At 38.2% G+C, this 21,994-nt stretch overlaps 1 protein-coding gene across 1 annotated transcript in view; it reads right to left on the bottom strand.

Annotated features, from left to right (window-relative positions):
- ATG10 (autophagy related 10) overlaps positions 1-21,461 on the bottom strand; it is a gene marked incomplete at its 3' end in the record, with an annotated part of 229,136 nt that extends 207,675 nt beyond the window's left edge. Inside the window, exons 1-2 of the mRNA XM_079703821.1 lie at positions 21,414-21,461; positions 6,854-6,973 (exon numbers count right to left, since the gene is read on the bottom strand). Coding sequence (XP_079559947.1) covers positions 6,854-6,961 — 108 coding nt within the window. The 5' untranslated portion in view covers positions 6,962-6,973; positions 21,414-21,461. The remainder of the gene's footprint in view (positions 1-6,853; positions 6,974-21,413) is intronic.
- Positions 21,462-21,994: the final 533 nt, after the last annotated feature.

Here is a 21,994-nt window from a genome sequence, read left to right on the forward strand (position 1 = left end):
CTGGATATCCTATTTTTAGTAATGATAAGATTGAATGCTAGGTTCAGGTAATGATAGATCAATCCCTCTTTTGTAAACTTCACATCAATTTTTCACCTTATATTTTCATCTACTGATTATTGTTGACTAATTCATTTCATTAGGGATTGAAAAGTGATGACTTCCTAATTCTATCATCCTTTCTATATTTATTAGATGGAATTCTCAGGGAAAAAAGTTTTCCTTACCAAACGTAAGGTAGATAGCTAGTGGGAAGCAGCCGCATAGCACAGGGAGATCAGCTCGGTGCTTTGTGACCGCCTGGAGGGGTGGGATAGGGAGGGTGGGAGGGAGACGCAAAAGGGAGGGGATATGGGAACATATGTATACATATAACTGATTAAATTTGTGATAAAGCAAAAAATAAAAATAAAAAAAATAAAAATAAAAAATAAAAAAAAAAAAAAAAAAAAGAAAAAAGTTTTCCTTATCAAATTAGGCTATTTGGTTACTATGAGATATAATTCATACAGGAAAGACAGGATAAATGCTTATTTCTTTCCTTTTGACTAACAATTTTCAGACCAAGGAGTTGATGAGTTGTCCTAGATACTCCCAGTGGTGTTCAGTGAGTTAGGTTTGGAGTCTCTTCTGCTCCACTCCCTCTCTCTCTCTCTCTCTCTCTCTCTCTCTCTCTTTGTCCCCACCCCCCATCCCTCCCTCCTTCTCTAACATTATGAGCCCATGGGTTTTTAAGATATATACAGACATATACTGGAGATATAAAGGGCTAGGTTTCAGACCTCCACAATAAAGCAAATAACACAATACAGTGAGTCACATGAATTTTTTGGTTTCCCAATGCATATAAAAGTTATGTTTACACTATACTAAGTTATGTTTCCCAATGCATATAAAAGTTATGTATACACTATATTAAGTGTGCAATAGCATTAGGTCTAAAAACACATTGTATGAACAAAAAATACTTTATTGCTAAAAAATGTTAACCATCATCTGAGCCTCCAGTGAGTCATAATCATTTTGCTGGTGGAGTGTCTTGTCTCGATGTTGATGGCTGCTGACTCATCAGGGTGGCAGTCACTGAAGGTTGGGACAATTTCTTAAAATAAGACAACAATGAAGTTTGCAACATTGACTGACCACTTCTTTCACCAACGATGTCTCTGTAGCATGCAATGCTGTTTGATAGCATTTTACCCATTTTGAATTTCTTTCTAAACTGGAGTCAGTCCTCTCAAACCCTGTTTCTGCTTTATCAACTAAGTTTATGTCATATTCTAAATCCTTTGTTGTCAGTTCGTCACAGCATCTTCACCAGGAGTAGATTCTATCTCACGAAACCACTTTCTTTGCTCATCCGTAAGAAGCAACTCCTCATCTGTTCAAGTTTTATCATGAGATTGCTGTAAGTCAGTCACATCTTCAGGCTCCACTTCTAATCCTAGTTCTCTTGCTATTTCTACTACATCTGCAGTGACTTCCTCCACTGAAGTACTGAACCCCACAAAGTCATCCATGAGGATTAGTCAACTTCTTCCAAACTCCTGTTAATGTTGACATTTTGACTTCTTCCCATGAATCACAGTGTTCCTAATGGCACCTAGAATGGTGAGTCCTTTCCAGGCGGCTTTCAACTGACTTTGCCCAGATCCAACTGAGGAATCACTATCTTTGGCAGCTATAACCTTATGAAATGTATCTCTTACAAAATGTGACTTGAAAGTTGAAATTACTCGAACCATGGGCTGCAGAATGGATGTTGTGTTAGTAAGCATGAAAACAATATTAATCTTGTTGTACATCTCCATCAGAGCTCTCGGGTGACTAGGTACATTGTCAATGACCAGTACTATTTTGAAATGAATCTTTTTTTCTGAACAGTATGTCTCAACAGTGGGCTTAATATATTCAGTAAACCACTTATAAATAGATGTGCTATCATCCAGGCTTTTTTGCTCCATTTATAGAACACAGGCAGAGTAGATTTAGCATAACCTAAAGGGCCCTAAAATTTTCAGAATCATAAATGAGCACTGGCTTCAACTTAAAGTCAAAGTCACCAGCTGTGTTAGCCCCTAACAAGACAGTCAGCCTTTATGTCTTTGAAGTTTTGAAGCCAGGCATTGACTTCTCCTCTCTAGCTGTGAAAGTCCTAGATGGCATCTTCTTCCAATAGAAGGCTGTTTTGTCTACACTGAAAATTTGTTGTTTAGTGTAGGTACCTTAATTGGTGATCTTAGCTAGATCTTCTGGATAATTTGCTGCAGCTTCTACATTCAGCCCCTGCTGCTTCACCTCACACTTCTATGTTATGGAGATAGTTTCTTTCCTGAAACCTCATGAGCCAAACTCTGCTAGCTTCAAACTTTTCTTCTGTAACTCCCTCACCTTTCTCAGCCGTCATAGAATTGAAGAGATAGGGCCTTCCTCTGGATTAGGCTTTGGCTTATGGGAAGTTGTCCTGGTTTGATCTTCTATCCCAACCACTAAAACTTTCTTCTTATCAGCAGTAAGGCTGTTTCACTTTCTTATTATTCGCATATTCACTGGAGTAGCACACTTAACTTCCTTCAAGAGCTTCTGCTTTGCATCTACAACTTGGCTAAATGTTTGGTGCAAGAGGCCTAGGTTTTGATCTACTCAGCTTTTGACATGCCTTCCTCACTAAGCTTAATCATTTCCAGTTTCTGATTCAAAGTGAAGATAGGCAATGCTTACTTTCACTTGAGCACTTAGAGGCCATTGTAGGGTTATTAATTGGCCTAATTTCAATATCGTTGTGTCTCAGGAAATAGGGAGGCCCGAGGAGAGGGACAGAGATGGGGCAATGGCCAGTCAGTGGAGCAGTCAGAACACACACATTTATTAAGTTCGCTGTCTTAATGGGCAGGATTCCTGGCACCCCAAAACAATCACAATACTAACATGAAAGATCACTGATCTGGTCACAGATCACCATAACAAATAAAATAATGAAAAAGTTTGAAATACTGTGAGAATTATCAAAATATGACACAGAGACACGAGTGAGCAAATGTTGTTGGAAAAGTGGCACCAATAGACTTGCTCGAGGCAGGGTTACCACAAAACTTCAATTTGTAAAACATGCAATATCCATAAAGTGCAATAAAGCAAAGTGCAATAAAACAATGTAACCCTATAATGTGTTTCAAACAATTGCATTCATTGTTATTTACCATCTTCTGCTCCCCTTTCTTATTGTAGAGAATTCAGAACAATACACTACAGACCATTACGGTATATTTGGTGCTAATAGATTTTCATAAAGGTTTCTGAAAAGCTAACTACAATTTCATTCATAGCTTTATTTCTATAACAAAAGATGCTGAAAATTTCAAACAACCAACTAAAAATTATAACCACAATATAACTGTCCACGTGCCAGAAACTGTGCTAAACTTTTTGAATGCAAATCTCATTTAACGTATACAATAGCCATGTTAGGTGAGTATTATTATTATTCCTATTTTATAGGTAAAGAAAATGAAGTTTGGAGACATTAAGTAATTTGTCTAAAATCCAGCTAGTAAATGGTAGAGTCAGGATTTGTACTCAGGTCTATCTAACTCTGAAGCCCATGCTATTAACCACTATCTTTAATATCTGACAGACCATCATGTTAAACAATGGCTCTCAACAAAAGTGTACCGCCTTCCTGAAGGGTTTGGAGATGATGGGGGTAGGAGAACAAGAAGAACTATCCTGCCCAGATGCCAACAGAATTAAGCCCCACTGAAAAAATATTGATTTAGAAGTATTCTCCTTAATCTGCATACCTCCAGATATAAAAATTAGGACTATTTTGATTATTTTAAGAAACTTCTTCCTTTTAAAAATTTTAAATTATTTACATGTTTCATTAATTCACATTGCTTTTCTCATCAACTTTGCAGGAAAAATGATGCTTTGCCTTATATAAAAAGTTGAATTATACCAATTCTCTAAACATTGTCAAAATTACTTTAAAATTAAAAAATAAAATGGATGGTACCAAAGTGATTTATGAACAAACCTGAAGGTATGAGTGACAATATATGTACTCTTTAAAGGAGCCTCTACATACAGGGATAAACAAAGGTTTTTTAAAAAATAAGCGGCAAAAAGGGGCAGAGAGAGGCATTAAAAAGTTGTATTAGGAAACTTTTGGGGATGACGGATATGTTCACTCTCATGATTGTAGTGAAGGTTCAAGGTCCGTACATATGTCAAAAACTTATCAAATTATACACTTTAAATATGTGCAGTTTATTGTTTGTCAATTATACATCAATACAACTATTTTTAATATAAAAATTAATTTCTGGAGCCTAAAAAGTAAAAGAATATTCTAAGTATTGTCTCCAAACAGTCCCACAAAGCCTGAGATGTAATACAGATGGAAGGTTAAAGGAAATAAACAAGTGACTGATTCACAATTTCCTTCTTAAACTGGGTATAGAACTGCAGAAATTAAGTAGTAAAAATACTAATATTCCAAAATACAGAAGAGAGGGATCTCCTTGCTGGAGCCCCTTTTCCTAATTCAGAACAACAGCATGCACTGAGGCAGGGCTGCGTGAGAAACCGCAGTCAACACCATGCAGACACCCAGTCCCAGAAGTCACCCACTGGCCACACAGAGCCCACATATTATACATCACTGGCATGTTGGGTTTGGTCCTCACTGTGTTTAAAAAATATCTTTTTTAATTAGTTGCCAACCTTTAAAAATTTAGATTTTACCCCCAAATCTTTTTTACTTTTCTTGGAAGATCTGGTAAACCCCTGGGTCCATGTTTCCAACCTGGCCTCAGGCCAAGCACTCTGGTCAGCCACAGGCCCCAAGACTCAGTGTCCATTCTGTCTTGTCCCTGGCAGCGTGACCCACTTACATTACCCAGCCAGGTCTTCTCAGACTTTTGAGTTTGCAGTCCTTACCCTAAGGCTATAAAGATTTTCTCTGATGAATGTTTTGTTTTGTTTTGATACTATCTACAGGCTTACCCCCACATTAAAGAGAACAGTCCTTAATTAGAGGTGCAATTGTTACTCCAAAGGGTAGGGAACTCAGCAGAAAGTGGCAGCAAACAAGAAACTAGACTTAGCCATACCCATCCGTGAAGTAGAGGCCAGGCCAGAATAAAAACAAATCCTGGAAACTGGTTCTTATGGCACTAGTTTCAACAAATTCAGTGAAGAAACTTCTGACATATAATTTGTCTCCTGGAGATCTTCCCCAGAGTCCCCCAACACACACACATACACACATACACACACACACACACATACACACACACACAGACCCAACTTCCTCCCTACCTTTCTGCTCCCCAACTCTGCTAGGTCACTGAAATGGTAACAGGAATCTCTATTATCCTGCCTCCAACTTAAGATAAAAGAAAAATTCTTTTTTTTTTTTTAACCTGGTAAAAAGGGAAAGTTCCCAAGGAATAATCACACAAATTATTACAGGACAAAAGGGGTCAGAAACCTATTCTCATTCAATGAATAAACAACCAACATTTTAATCATTACATATCAGAAGCATTAATATTAAAGTCAGGAAGAAGACAAAGAGAGCTGTTATTACTATTAACATTTTTCTACTCAGTTCATAAAATAGTAGGGAGAAATATTACAAAGAAGGCAACAAAAAATTCCTCATTTGCAGATAACCTCACTCTACCTAGAAGACACAAGAGAAATCACTGAAAAATTATGAAAATTAACAGGAGAATTCAGTAAGATGACTGAATGGTTACAAAATTAATATACAAAAATTAGCAGTTCTTTTATATGTCAATAATAATCATAGAAGAAATAAGATGAATAAAAATTCAAACACAATAGCAAACAAAATTATTAAATACTCAGGAACAAAATTAATAAAAGATGTTGTAAGGTCATGTTACCCTAGAGCAAGAGATGCCTTAAAAGTTTATGAACTGTCCCATCACTAGCTTAGAGAGTGGGGCTAGAATCCACCACAAGAAATTGACTATACCTCTGAACCCTCACATGAGCTCCCCTGTCAAAGCTTAGCTGATATACGACCCAAGAGGAATCATGGCTTCTCCTCCCAGTGACAATCTAGATCTGATCAAGGCCTGCATTTCCCTAGCCTCTAGATCTGAATCATAGGAATAAGCTCAAAACTATTCTCATTTCTCAGATTTCATATAGGAAACAGAGCTAATCAGCAGAGAATCAGGATTCACCACTTTTTCATGGATCAGATAAAATGTCAAGTAGAGAAAACTTACTTATTCTCTAAGAACAGGATTTCAAGGAACTCTTAAAGAGCTTTTGGCAGAGAACCTTACTAAATGTATGTGTGGAAATAAATGAGTACATAGACCTTTTACATTATTACTACTGAATAGAATCAAAAGAAATAATGTTTTGGAAGTATTTATATTATTAAGAAATTCCCAGTGAATACAGTCCTCAATATTTCAGAATTTGTGATTATTTGACTATGGTTTGGTTTCTGGATTATCTTTCCACTCTCTGGACAAAAGTAGTCTCCTAAGACAATTAATAGTGTAAGCAAATGGTTTGAAGCACCACAGAAGCATCTGTTTACATTCAGATAATTAATATGCTAACAACTCTTATTATTAAATTAAAGCAGTTCACCTAAGGACTTTTGTAGATAATACTTCATTAGCCTAATTATAATGAGTATATATAGCTGAAGTAATAAAATGGACATCTGTTTTAAAACATTCTTCAATTTAAGCCTTCTACTAAATCAAACTAGCTTTCATACATTACTTTCAATTACTGAGGTTTTTGTGGGGGGTGAAACAAAAAAACCCCATTGAAATAGAAAATAAAATTTTCTTACCTTTGAAATTCTCCATTCCCAGCCATCGCCTATCTTCTGTGAATGTTTAATGAATTCTGCACAATAATGCTGGAACGTTTCTTCTCCAAAGAACTCATCTTCTTCCATACTAAATAACAACTGAAATATAAAAACTATTAGCATCAGCTGTGGAATGAATACTGAAAAGAATTCAGCTAATTCACTTATTTCTTTAAACAAACAAAAATTGGGGATGTACATTGGAAAATAACCTCAGAGTCACTCCAAAAAAAAAAAGTGTTTTGTTTCCATCTTTCTCACCCTATCCCCCTTTTTTATTCAGGAAGAAAATGTGCTCAACATGAAAACCCAGGGACTTCCTTGGTGGCGCAGGGGTTGGGAATCCGCCTGCCAGTGCAGGGGACACGGGTTCAAGCCCTGGTCCGGGAGGATCCCACATGCAACAGACCAACTAAGCCCGTGCACCACAACTACTGAGCCTGCGATCTAGAGCCCGCACTACTGAAGCCCACGTGCCTAGAGCCTGTGCTCCGCAACAAGAGAAGCCACCGCAAAGAGAAGCTCACGCACTGCAACAAAGAGTAGCCCCTGCTTGCGCAACTAGAGAAAGCCCGTGCACAGCAACGAAGACCCAATGTATCCAAAAATAAATAAATAAATAAATAATTTTTTTTAAAAAACATGAAAACCCAAAACCTAGCTTTGTATTGATAACAAATACGTATCTATGGTTCAAAAAGTTTAGTTTGTCCATAAATTAACTTTCAAGTGTTCATTATCTCACTTCTTCTAAGCTAATGTTTCCAAACAACCTCCTCACACTTCCTTCTCTATCTCCTACCTTAGCTCTTATATAGACAGCATCACAATGATTAGTGGAGCTGGGCTGTTCTTCACACCTTATATTAGAGTTCAACTCACTAACAAAAGATGTTCTAAAGCCTGAAAGTATTTGTTCTACAAGGTGTAAGGTGATGATCACCTAATTAATTACCTACTTTATTGAGTCTACAAATGTGCCAAAATCAAGGATTACCCATATATTTGTTATATAAATCTACCTAAAACATGAAACATTGTTTATAGAAAGAAAATTTTAGAGCAGCTGGAAGGAAACTCAGATTATATACTTCAAGTCTCTTGATGAGAAAAGTTGGACCAAGTGAATTCCCACATTCTCCTCATTAGTGATAAGCATCATCAGGACAATTAGCACTTGTTAACTGCTTACTATGTCAGGTACTTAATGCTAGACACTTCACATTCCCATTTAATCCTCGCACAACCCAAAGGCTGCTGTTATCCTCATTCCTCAAATGAAAAAGAGTAAGTAATCTGCTCAAGAATACAAATGAGGAAAAGTTCAAACCCCAGTTTGGCTCCAGGGCCAATGATCTGTCTATACTAGATGATTCCCAGTCCAGTGTTCTTTCTGATTATTCAAATTTAGTATGACCTACATAAGAATTTGTTCACTCATCCAACAAATATGTATTGTATGTAAGTAGTAGGCACTGTGCATAGGTAAAGGTTAGATACACAAAAATGAAAATATGCATAGTCCTTTCCTTGTAAGAACTTATCTTGAATGAAGCATTGTAGGATGTTGAGCAGCATTCCTGGTCTCTATCCACTGGGATGCCAGTAGCATCCCTTTCCCCAGTTGTGACAACCAAAAATGTCTCCAGACATTGCCAAAGGTTCCCCGGGGGACAGTCACTCTATAGCTGCTTACTTCTCTGCCCTTCGTGGTTGCAGAAGCGTTTACCCACCTGGCAAACTCATACACATTCTACAGGTGTCCCTCCAGGATGCTTCCATCAAGATGTACCTTATTTTCCCCACTAGACCATGAACATCTCGAGGACAAGATCCGAGTCTAATTCATCTTGGTACCCCCAGCACCCAGCTTAGTGCCTGGCTCTAGACTGAACCTGATAAACATCTGTTGGATGAATGAATAAGTAAATGAAGTATGAACTGTAAAAAAAAAAAAAAAAAGAAAAGAACTTATCTTGCAATGAAGGGAGATAACCAGTAACAATAATTACAGCAGAAACTCTCTTATAAGACCAACCTCCATTCAACTTGCCAGATTAACTGACACAGTGTCTATTCCCTCTGTAAAACAATGACTAAACTCTACAGCATGCTTTTTATGAAGCATCTCTGCTCCTATCAGTTGAGTGTACTTTCACAAACCATCTTCATGTATTATAAATACATACTTTAATTAAATGCAACACAAACCAAACCAATAAAATGTAAGTAAAAAAGAAACACAACTGTTATTTCTATGATGTAGATTTTATAAAGACTTGGAAAGACTATAAAGGTAAGTCTTCATAAGAAAAAACAAACTACTATTGAACTAGTTATAGACAATACAACTGAAAAGATTGGCTGAGGGGAAAAAATATCATACAAATCAAGGATTATGCACTCAGATTGTGGCACAAGTGGCTTGAGTTCTTTCTTTTAAACCAAAACTAGAAATTTACAGGATGCATTCCAGGTTCGGTATAATTAAGAATGAACAATGAATTCCAATCAAGTACCCATACTCAAAGAAAATGTCTTGGTCATACACGAGAAAATTGGCAAATGAATGTTTATATGTTTTAAGTTGAAATAAAATGTTTTAAGTACATATGTTTTTTTGTTTTTTTGTGTTTTTTTTGCGGTATGTGGGCCTCTCACTGTTGTGGCCTCTCCCGTTGCGGAGCACAGGCTCCGGATGCACAGGCCCAGTGGCCATGGCTCACGGGCCCAGCCGCTCAACGGCATGTGGGATCTTCCCAGACCGGGGCACGAACCCGTTTTCCCTGCATCAGCAGGCGGACTCTCAACCACTGCGCCACCAGGGAAGCCCCATATGTACTTTTTTTAACTCTAGCTTTAGTCAAATTTCTCAGTTAACAGCTCAACTCTTAATTCTGATAGCAATGGAAAAGAGGACTTCGAGTTAAAGTATATACAATGGAGCGATGCACAGATTATGGTAGGCACAAGAAGAGTTCCTTACAAAGAGGGGATGGTGTGGGAAAGTGTCTGGGGTAGGGGTGGAGATGAACCTTTAAGGTTAAGTAGGAGTTTTTGCAGGGCAAATTGTCAGTGAGTGAAGCACAGGGGTTAGAACAGCGGTCCAAGCGGGGAGGACAGTGTGAACCAAGGTAAGTAAGGGTGTACAGAACCGCAAGTTTGATGTCACCAACATGATAAAGAGAGTATAGTAAGACAGAGATAGTCAAATCCCATGCAAGTTAAATCTGTCTGCCCTCACTAGTGGAGGAGAAATGGTTAGGAAGGGCCTCAAAGATACCAGATAGGATAGTGATGAACTTCCTGAAAGGTCACTTGTGTGCCATGACAGAGTTTGGACCGTCTCCACAGGAAACAGAGAATCAGACGTTGGAGCTGTAAAGGTCAGAATAGTAAATCATTGGTGGTTCTGTAGAAGATGGATCTGAAGGGTACAGCCTGAGGGCAGGGAGGAGAGTTAGAAGCTGTTGCTGGATGAGAGGTCATGAGGATCTAAAGCCAGGCAATGAAATGGAGCAGAAAGAATACGCATCTTAAGTTATGGAGGCAAGCTAAAATGAACTTAAGAGATTTGGAAGTCATCTGTTTAAAAGAGACAAATGAAACCATGAGGGTGAATACTGCCCAGCTGGAATGCATATAGCAAATTTTTAATAAGCCTTCTGGTGGGTCATGATTTTTACACTAAATTTTGTATGTATATGCCTATCTATATTTTGGAAAGGAAAGATTCTATAATTTTCAACAGATTGTTTGAGGGGTCTTAACCAAAAAGTTAGGAACCTCTATGAATAGTGAGAAGAGCAGTGGGTTGAGAAAGAAACCTTCAGAGCAGCATTTAAGGGACCTATTGAGGAAGAGGAATGAACAAAAGAGCTAGAGAATGAGTCAGGCATTAGGAGATCCTAGCAAGAACAGTGCCACAGAGCCCAGGGAGTAGAGAATAGCTAACAAAGAACCAACAATGTCAAAAGAAAAGAGAGGTCCGTTAAGAAATGGACTGAAAACATCCCTGGAGCTTGAAAATGAAGCAGTCATTGATGCCTTAGTGAGCAGTTTCAGCAATGGTGGAGAGAGAAGCCAGGTTGTGGTGGGCTGAGGAGAAAACTACAAGTGAGGAAATAAGTAAAAACTTTGTAGACTACTTTTCAAAAAATTTGATTGAAAAGTGATACAAATTGGTAACAGAAGCAGCACATAGGCTTAAGGGAGGATACTGTTTTTCCTAAGAAAGGGAGATATGAATATATGTTTAAGCTGAGCAAAGGGGGTTGGAGAGAGGTAAACGTTGAAAATACCAAAGAGAGAAAGTGACTGATGAAGCAATATCCTAAAGGGGCTGGGAGGAGATGTGGTCATCAGCACAGGATGGATTTGAACAACACAATTAACACCTTGTCCCTTGCAATCAGAGGAAAGGCATTTGAGGATGAATATAAAAATTAGAGAAGTTTTTCAAATAGCACCCCAAATTAAGGAAGACAAAGTCTGATGATCACAAGATTTTCAGATGCAGGGGTAGAGAATAATGATAAAAGGAGAGTGTTTGAGAAAGCGAGTATAGATTAGGAATTGATGGTGAAGAAGAAGAAAGGACAGCATTTTAAGATGAGCAGATACAAGTGAAGGCCCAGCACAGGGTGGGAGCCTGAATTTGCAGTGCCACACTCTGTGCGGTATTGTGGGTGCCTTCGGAAGTGCTCAGCTCCCCAAGCGTCAGAACAAGCAGAGAGGACTGCAATGACTATGCATGCAAGTTGAGGTTTTGCTGGGTTGAGTCAGTGGAAGGATAAGGGTGAAAGAGGAAACAGAATATGCTAGTGAGAACAGCTCAGAGGTCCAGATTATGTAGAAAAAGAAAAGATGCCAAGAGAAGGTTAAAGGGGCTGGAAAAATATGGCAGTATCAAGAAATACTGCATATGAAAGAGGGTAAAGGACAACTGCAGTGAAAGGAGGGAAATGGAAGATGGGAAGACTATGAGATTTAGAAATTGAGAAGGTCTCAGCTGTGGCCATGGAAATAAGTATATAAGGTAGCTTGGAGATGAAGGTCACTGGAGCTCAGGAAGTTTAAACAACTATAAGACGTGTAATGTTTGCTGTCTTCCACATGGACACTGAAGTCATTTAGGATTATTCTGAGAGCTACTGGGAATGGAGAGCTCTTTAAAAAATACGTAAGTTAAACTAGGAGATTTAGAAATGACAAGGGGCAAACAGTAGAAGACAATAGAGCACAGAGGTGGTAAGTAATATGTGGTATATAATGCCAAGTCCATCAATCACTAATAAACCAATACCTGTGTTCATGATAGCCAAACACAGCCTTGGATTCCTTCTCAAGATGGCGCTCAAGGCAGCAACTACCAGTGATTAGGGACAGCATGTGAGAAAAAAGTCTACCTTGCCATACTGGTACAGCTGAATTTCATGAGCCTCAAAGGAGCAGGAATATTTACATGAGGCTGGAGAAGCAGTAACCTAAAGTTGGCTCTTCAGAAGTGGGGGTTACCAGCAATCTCAGTACCCTGAGCTTTGTAGAGTGGAGGAAAAAGCCTCCATTCAAAGAGTTTTTGGGTTTTGTTTGTTTGTTTGTTTTTTAAGTCAAGTTTCCTTTAAAATGAGTTAGTGGAAGCACTAACCTGTGCAGATGTTAACATCATGTAAGATACGTGTGGAAACATCCACACTACATCCACTCACCACTCCCACCCCGGAGATTCACAATGCACATTTATATGGGGAAACTATTAACTCAGGGTTTCCCAACTCTTTTGACCACAAAATTCTTTTTCCTGGGAACACGTTTTAACATCTTACTCCACAGAATGTAGTAAAGGAAATAATGAATTAAGGGTTTAGACAAGTTTTTTTTTACTGTGGATGTGTGCTCCTGAGATCACAATGGAGGAATAGGGGAACAGTTGGAGAACAAGTTTGGGAAGAGAAAGCACCAAGTACAGGAACCAAGTACAGAAGAGTCGATAAACTCCAGGGGCTTCTACAAAGGCAGTCAAATGTTTCAAGGGTGTAAGTGAGATCTCAAGTTTACACAAAGAAGTTTGGTTAACAAGGTGCTTCAGTGCAGATACAAGTTGAGAAAGTGACATCTAAGAAGTCTGTAAAAGGAAGAACAGAAGCTAACTTAGCAAAAGGAGGAGGTAAAGGGAACAGACTGTGCAAAAGCCTAAGAATGTAAGAGAAGGTCTGGTAATTGAAGAACTCTTGTTTGACTGAAATACAGAGGTAGAGGAAGGGTATTGAGAAAACCACAGTTGATGAAGACAAGACAGCCTTCTAGCCTGAGGGCTCAAAAGGGTTTTGAAATGGTAGTAAACAGATCAGATTTGCATTCTGGTTTCCAAAGGGGACTACAGATCTAACCAGACTGAAGACCAGTTAAAAGGTCCTTACAATCATTTAGGAGAGACAAAATAATGCTAAACAGAGCCAAAGATTGGCAGTAGGGTAGAAGAGAGACGGATTCAAAAGATATTTTGATAGTGTAGTATACTCATTACAACAACTGGCTGACCTTGGTATGTAAGGGATTGATGGGAGAAAAGGTTCAAGAAAGAGTCCTAGCTCTTTGCCTTAAGTGGTAGTCTACTGACTGAAACAGATCCCTCTAGGAAAAGCAGGTCTGGGGAGCGAGATGGGTTTAATGTAGCACTATGGAGTTTGAGTTTGAAATGCCTATGGAATACCCAGCAAAGAGATCTAGCAGGAATTCTGAGATGGATCTGAAACTCAAGAGGAAAGAGAATCTGAGCTAGAAATATTGATTCTAAATCAGCATTTCATAGATAACAGAACACATTTGATCACTCAGGGAGAGGATACAGAACGAGAATAGAAAGACCAAAACAAAGTGGTTAGAGAAATAATTTTTCCAACTATATAATGACCGTGACGTATACTGAGAGATACTAAATCAAAGAAAAATTGAATTTAATTCATAAAGAATACTAATACATTTTGGAACATTCTATAAATTCCAAACAAACCCTCACTTAATAATAAAATTGAACTAAGTGAAAACACTCCATTCCCTAAGCCCTCCAGTTACTTGAGGTTTACTGAACTCTTCAAAATGTTAGTCAAAACATAAAATTTCATTCAATAGCCATAGTTTATCTAATTAACAGCACTGTGCCACTAGCAAGGTGACTGAACATCAAAGCACTAATTAATATTTGGTTGAATACTTTTAAAATTATCTAAGGACTGGGCTTTGCTGAAGGATGTTACATACAATAATAAAAACACTTATGGCTTGATTACAAAATTAGGAATTATATTAAAATGATATCCATCTCAATTCAAATCATCATAATATGGTATAATGAAATATCGCTGAGTAATTATTGCCTCTTTGCTCAAGTTAGAATATTTCAACTCATTAAAAATGAAAATATAATTCAATTAACATTTTTATATGTACTTTTCAAGTTGTAATACTCTGGTCCTTTACCAAGTTCCTAGACTAGTAGAGACAGAAATTAGAATCTTAAGAACTTTCTATTATGAGATGGCTGAAATTATGGTCAAAAATGGAAATAACCACAACCGCAGCTTATTAAGCAATAATGGCAAGAATAATCCTTACTTTGCACATGGAAAACCTGAGACATGTGAACTGCCTATGTTTCCAGACTTAAGCTATCTTCAGACCAGAGGTGACAACAGAACACAGATGAACTCACAGTAAAAGACTACTTCTAATTCTCATCTTATCCTAAACAATGAACCTCTCATCTCTTATTATAAGGAAAAGTCAGAAATGAGTCAGAGCTCTTTTGTGTCATAAAGTGTAAGCTGTTAATACATCTATTTTGCTTGAGTTTTCACACTTGCTGAACAGCTTGTTTGTTTTTTTTAAGCTCAAACAATCAAAACCTTATTATAATTTTTTTTTTTTTTTTTTGCGATACGCGGGCCTCTCACTGTTGTGGTCTCTCCCGTTGCGGAGCACGGGCTCCAGACGCGCAGGCTCAGAGGCCATGGCTCACGGGCCCAGCTGCTCCACGGCATGTGGGATCTTCCCGGACCGGGACACAAACCCGTGTCCCCTGCATCGGCAGGCGGACTCTCACCCACTGCGCCACCAGGGAAGCCCTCAAAACCTTATTTTAAGTGCTCCAACAGAGGCTAAAGATTGGAAAGGTAGAATAATTTTTTCTCCTCACCAAGTGAAAGAAGTCTTTCTAAACTATAGGTTAGCCCTAAAGTAGACAGTGTGAAGAAGCTTATTCTGCTGCTATTAAATATATCTTTTCAGAAAAGCGGCCCCAACGAATTCTAACACTGTGTATATAATCATTGTTCAAATGATCCTTCTTAATTTTAAAAACAATTTTTTTCACTACAGCTCTCCACATTTTTTTATAGGATTTTTAATCTAATGTGTGGGGAACTGATTCTTTGTTTTTGTTTGTTTTGTGTTTTTGGTCAGAGACATTTCTTTTGATGAATCTGTAAATCAATATATATCAGAGTCATAACAAGACTAAAACACTTTAAAACATATAACTAAATTTCCCCAGAACTTAAGATCATTTACAAAAATGTGATTATCACAGAACATATTGTACTATGCACACCTTTAAACATTAAAGATCATTTTTAACTAATAAAATTAGGCAACTTCCTCTGTACTTGTCCCTCCCTGCAGCAATTCTACATTTTAACTGTAGATTTAGACTCTTTCCTAAAAAAACATGCAGTTACTAGCTAGGGAAGTGAATTCAACCTATTATCTTTATGAGAATTTGGCTTGAATTAATTTAGATTAGTTAATCACTTACCTAGCAGGATCCTTGGGCAGTGGTCCTCAGATTTTAGAGAGTAAAGAAGCACCCAGGGTACAAATTTAAATGTGGAATCCTAGGCTCAGACCAGAAACATTACCTGATTCTGAAGGCCCCAAAATAAGCATTTGTAATTAGCACCAGAGATACTTTTGAGGAGGATTCATGCTAGAACACGGAGACAAAAGATAGATCATTTTGGGCTTCCCTGGTGGCGCAGTGGTTGAGAGTCCGCCTGCCGATGCAGGGGACACGGGTTCGTGCCCCGGTCCGGGAAGATCCTACATGCCGTGGAGCAGCTGGGCCCGTGAGCCATGGCCACTGAGCCTGCACGTCCGGAGCCTGTGCTCTGGAACGGGAGAGGCCACAACAGTGAGAGGCCCGCGTACCACAAAAAAAAAAAAAAAATCATTTTAATAGGGGTATTAATGGGCCTGGATTTCAAGGCATTTGGCAGCCTGGGCAGGGCACAGCAGGTGTGACCCCAGTAATCCAATAAATAGCACAGGAAGCAGCAAAAGAAAAGAAGCTGGTTCAGCCTTGGCAGCAGCTGGCCAGCAGGCTCAGCACTCCTTCCTTGCCTTCTCACTGAAACACACATCTGAAATCAAACTTTAAACAGGATACAACATTGTACCTAAACTGGAATTGAGGGATTTGGGGTAGCTTTATTGGTAGCTTATGCTTGCTATGGCCTCTGCGGCAAAAGGTCCAGTTAGAAAGAAGGTAAGAAGGCGTCTCACTCTCCTCAATTCTGTATTTCCTTCAGAAAAAAAGAGCCTGCAGTGGCCCCGCAGCTTGGGGCTGACGACAGAGTTCATGAGACCGTTTCCTTTCCTCAACCCCCACCATCTTCCAAGAGCTTAGGGAACATCTCCTTCAGTGCAACTTTATGCAGTGGCATGCTGGAGCTGGATTGTATCAAAAAGTCAATAGTTAAGTTTTCAGGAATTTGGGGAGCCAGTTGACATCATGTTGACAGCCTGAAATTGACCACCGTGGGAATATTTACACCACAGAAACTGGCAAATGCCACAACTGGCTTCTAATACCCATTAGTAATTCTCTTTCAAGAACATTCTTTACCAGTGATATAATGTTCATGGCCAGAGTGGAAGGTGTCAGCAATAGGTAGCTGTGGGAACAGTATGAGCCCTCAGAAGAATACAGTCTCACCACTACACTCAAAAAAGTATAAACCAGGCTTCCCTGGTGGCGCAGTGGTTAAGAATCTGCCTGCCAACGCCGGGGACATGGGTTCACGCCCTGGTCCAGGAAGATCCTACATGACGTGGAGCAACTAAACCCGTGCACCACAACTACTGAGCCTGCACTCTAGAGCCCACGAGCCACAACTACTGAAGTGCGTGTGCCACAACTACTGAAGCCTGCATGCCTAGAGCCCATGCTCTGCAACAAGAGAAGCCACAGCAATGAGAAGCCCGCACACTGCAACAAAAAGTAGCCCACACTCACTGCAACTAGAGAAAGCCCACGTGCAGCAACAAAGACCCAAAACAGCCAAAAAATAAATAAAAATAAAATAAATTTATTAAAAAAAACAAACTATAAACCACTTCAAATTACAGAAAAATACTCCCCTCATTAGAGACATTGGGCTGAAAGATTAGACAATAGGAAAATAAGACCTCTCCTGAGTACAGAAAGATCTATTCTTCATAAATTGGGTTGTATCTATCAACATGCTCTCCAACCTAACACTGAGAAGAGTCCTCCAGCATCTAAGTGCAGTGAGGAGGATGAAGGTAGCTTACTCACTCTGACAAGAATGAGCAACACTATCCCTACACAAGTCCCTCTTCTGTCAAGGTAAGAAAACCAGAAACCTCAATAATAGCACATGGCCAAGATGAAGCTTGTGCACCGTAAGAAAGAGGAGCACTGCCATAAAGAGGAAGAGAGAAAGCTTGCTCCTATAATGGGCTTACACTGGGAATCGGGAGAAAAACTTAGAAATTATCTAATTTACCAATTGAAAAAGAAAAAGGAAAAATAAAAACAGCCTCTGAAAGCAGGAGATGAGAAGGAAAAAAACAGCTAAGATTAAAAAGGAAACTGAAGAAGAAAAAACTGGAAGGGAATTCAAACATATAATATTGGGTTGGCCAAAAGGTTCATTTGGGTTTTTCCATAAGATGTTATGCAAAAACCGGAACGAACTTGGGCCAACCCAATATTAGACAAACTCTATATAAGAGGCAAAAGAGAGAAGTACAGAACCTGGAAAAGAATCTCATTAACATTTTAGCATATACACATGAGGTGATCTCCAAACACGGAAGGAAAAGAACCAAGATGAAAACAATGCATACTGATTGATAGAAAGGACAAAAAACAGAGATCCAACCTACAAATAACTGGCATTTCTGAATTGAAATCATAAGCAAACATACCATTGAAAAATTTTTCCTGATCTGGGTAAAAGAAAGATTAAAGAGATTTACTTCTATAAATTGAGTGGACTCACTATGTTTGAGAAAACTGCTAGAAGGAAACCTATGCCTACAGGTAGTCTATGGAATATCTTTATTTAAAGAACAAAAAGGAAAACAAAAATGCAGGCAGAAAAAAACAGTTTACCTACAAAGGAACAAAAATCAGTGTAGCCTCAGCCATCTCTTCCACAGCAAGGAAAACCGGAAGATGATAGAGCAATGTCTAAACAGCTGAGGATCTGTGACTTATAATTTTATATCTTAGCACCTATAACAGAGTTAAGCACACAGTAAACATTAAGTAAAAATTGTAAGGAACAAAAGAAAAATTCAAAATTTTAAATGAATTTATTTTACATATCTCTACCTCGTTATAGCACCTTTCTGCAACTAAACTTTTAAACCTATTCATCAATTGGATCTTTTCCCATTCAAACAACAGATTTATATGACATCTAATCTTTCTGATACCAGTGTCATTACTTTTATAAGAAGATTATCATTTTTTTACATAAACCAAGACTTCTCTGCATGCACATGAGAGATTGTTCCTCCGACAGTGATGATTTGAACTGATCCACCAGCTCAAACTCTTTTGCTGCCTTTGAACAGTGGGACTTGTAGAACTAACTCTAGTCAGCACGTATGCTAATTAGACCAGAACCAGGAACTAAAGGCTTATGAACTTGGCCAAAGACATTCAACAAACAAGAAGGTACAAAAAGATCAACACTGTATCAGAGGTTATGGACTCAGTGCTGGTCTAAATAGTCTGAATATATGATAGAGCAATGTGTTTTTAAAATATATTACCAAGTGTCATTATTTTTTGGAAAAAAAAAAAAGCTGTTGGACTTTTTTGTAACAGAAGAGACAGTCCCTTTAAATTTTTTTTCTTGCAAAGTCTCCATTAAAGGCTAGATTAATGTGCCTTCTTATTTCCACAAGCTTTTCATTCATTCACTCAGCACCTACAATATCCTAGCACTTGCTATGTGTGTGTCCTCAGAGGAAGAAGTGTCAAACTTTTTCTGGGAAAATCAGAGAAGACTCCAAAAAAACAGGGAGTCTGGAGAATGCAGAACTGAATTTTGAAATTTGAATAAGGGCCTACCAAGTGGAGACAAAAGCATGTCAAAAAGATGGAAGTGCTCCAGCAAGACAGGGCCTGAAAAGAATATGCTACGTTAAAAGGAAAAAAAAAAAGGCAGTAGTTGAAGCACAGGTTGTATAACGTATGGGCAGATAAGGTCCAATGGTTCCCAACATCAGGAGGAACCACCCTTGAAGGGGTTGTTTGGAAATGAGTAGGATCACACTGGGTTGTCACAAAGGGGAGGTGGAGGTTGTAGTTTGCTATTGCCATTTAGTGCTCAGGGACCAAGTATGATAAGCATCCTGCAATGTATGGAACAGTTCCATAAAAATGGCAGTTGAGCCCCCTTTGAGAAAAAATAAGAAGTAGGCTTAACAAGGTTGGAGAACTTAACCCTAGCGTTTCTTAGTATGACTTTGCATGCATATCTTTGAAATCTGTGATCACAATGTGCATTTCACTCACTAAATACTTCCAAGGAAGCTATGTTTTTCCTCAGCAAGTGATACGTTTCCTTCTTTCCTCTGACCATCATGGAGCTCAGAACTCAGTCTGTATCCCACCACTAACAATTATACAACTGGTCACAGTATATATTTCAGTATAATGCACCCCAACCTCACCTTTCTATTCAAGCTTCATATTTTCATGACTGATTTACCTTTATTTTTTATGTTTTTATATTATATATAGTTTATAATCTACTGTAAGTACTTCTGGAACAAAATAGGGTATAAATTTTAAAATATAAGCAACAGAAGTAAAATGGAAAACAGAAAATAGAAAACTAGATAGTAAGATAGGGAAAAAACATATCGAGCCTTCAGAACCATCCTGGGATAACTTCAAGAGACTTTTTTAAAAGATTATAATATATGATCTTTGCCCTCAACAGTTTGTAATCATATTTATAAGAAAAGATTCAAACGGAAAAGAACATTAGAGAATAAAAGACAGTAGAAAATAGTGATAAATTGTACAACCACTGTCTAAAGAATTACTATGGATTAAATAATCATTACAATAGCATGTATTCAGCTCTTACTATGTACCAAAACTATAGTAACTTGTTAAATCCTCACAGCAACCCTATGAGGTAGTCACTGTGATTTTCTCCATTTTACAGATGAGGAAATTGGGACAGAGAGGTTAAGCAATTTGTCCAAGGTAACAGCTGTTAAATGTGGCAGTTTGACCTAAGGCAGTCAGTCTGGAATCAGAGCCTCTGCTCTAGAAGAGTTACAGTTCAGATAATCCTAGAAGTATAAAAGGATACTGAAAGGCAGAGATGCTACAAAAAATGATGAGGAGTGGGGGCAGTCAGTGAATCTAGGAACAGGTTGAAATGAGGCAGAGTAGACAGGTAAAGAGCCTAACTAGAGAGTGTTAGGAATATTAAGGAATATAGGAGTACTGGGGGTGGGAAAGGGGGGTGGAGCAGTTTCTAAATCACCTTAAAACTCTAAAGAGATTCTATTTAAAACAGACGACAACAGGAAACTATTGTAAGTTCTTGAACTCAGAAGAGATGATTAAAAAGTTTTTCTCGAAAAGCCATTACATGACAGTGATATGAAATAACCCTAACTTCAAAGCTAAATTCATATTAGTAAATACTCTTTCTGGGTCCTATAAACCTACAAGATCAAGCACTTTAAGGCCTGGGGTGCCAGGTACATTAGAGGAGCCTCTGGTTCTACATAGTTTTCAGTTGCCTCTCCCTAATCTGGATGCTTTTACATAGGGTTTCTTCTCTGTTTCCCTACTTTCCAGTTGTTTTATACCCAGCTGCACTTGGCCCCTGAAGACATTTGTTAATCACCAAATAATCTCTAGGGCATTTTGTTGTTGTTATGGTTCCCTGAGCATGTTTATGTTTCAAACACTGCCTCTAGGGTCCCAAACTTGTCTCTAGGCTTCAAAGATATTAATAACCAAATAAAGCCCAGTCTTAAGGAAACTACTTACATAAACTTTACCCTACTTGTTTTTCCTAAGGGGTTGCTTATCATTCTCAGAAACTTAAAAGCATAATCTTGTATCATTCTATTGTATATCCAATGAATCCAGTTTAGAACCAGTGAAAAGACTGTTTCCACTAGTTTCAATTAAAATATCAATTTTTAAACCTTGTAATTGCAAGACTTTAATTTGACTTTCTCAATACTCAACTTTTTTTTTTTGGCCAAGTTTTCATTTTGTAAATGTCTCCTCTTGTCCATATTTGACCCTTCAGAAGCAAGGAGGATTCTACGCAGGATTCTAATAATGTAATTGAACACTACATAGGGCCTATGCCTTCCACTTCTGAAAAGTATAAACTAAGCTTTTGCCACTTAAGAGTGAGGCCACTGTCGAAGTGTAATTTTTGAAACGTTATAAACATGATTCATACAAAGTGAGCCTGTGGCAAAGATTTACTAAACTCATAATGAAGAAGCAAGCTCAATGGTAAAAATTATAAAAATCTTGGAAATAGGGCAATAAAACTGTAATCATCAGTAGTATTTTTTTCTCCCAGTCCGAAATAATTTGCTCCATTAGACAAAAAAAAAAAAAAAAAAAAAAAGTAACTTTAAAGCCTGGGCCCTAATCTATACTATGTCAAGCAAAAGTATAGTCCCCTAGATAATTAATTGATTCTCAGGTGGGCCTATTAGACAAGGCTCTATTTTGACTTTGAAAAGACATGTAACTATCCTTTCGCCTTGTCAGAGATGTTTATAATTTCTACCATCATAAAAGTTTGTTTC

This window comes from Hyperoodon ampullatus (genome assembly GCF_949752795.1).
Source record: "Hyperoodon ampullatus genome assembly, chromosome: 4".
Lineage (NCBI taxonomy): Eukaryota > Metazoa > Chordata > Mammalia > Artiodactyla > Ziphiidae > Hyperoodon > Hyperoodon ampullatus.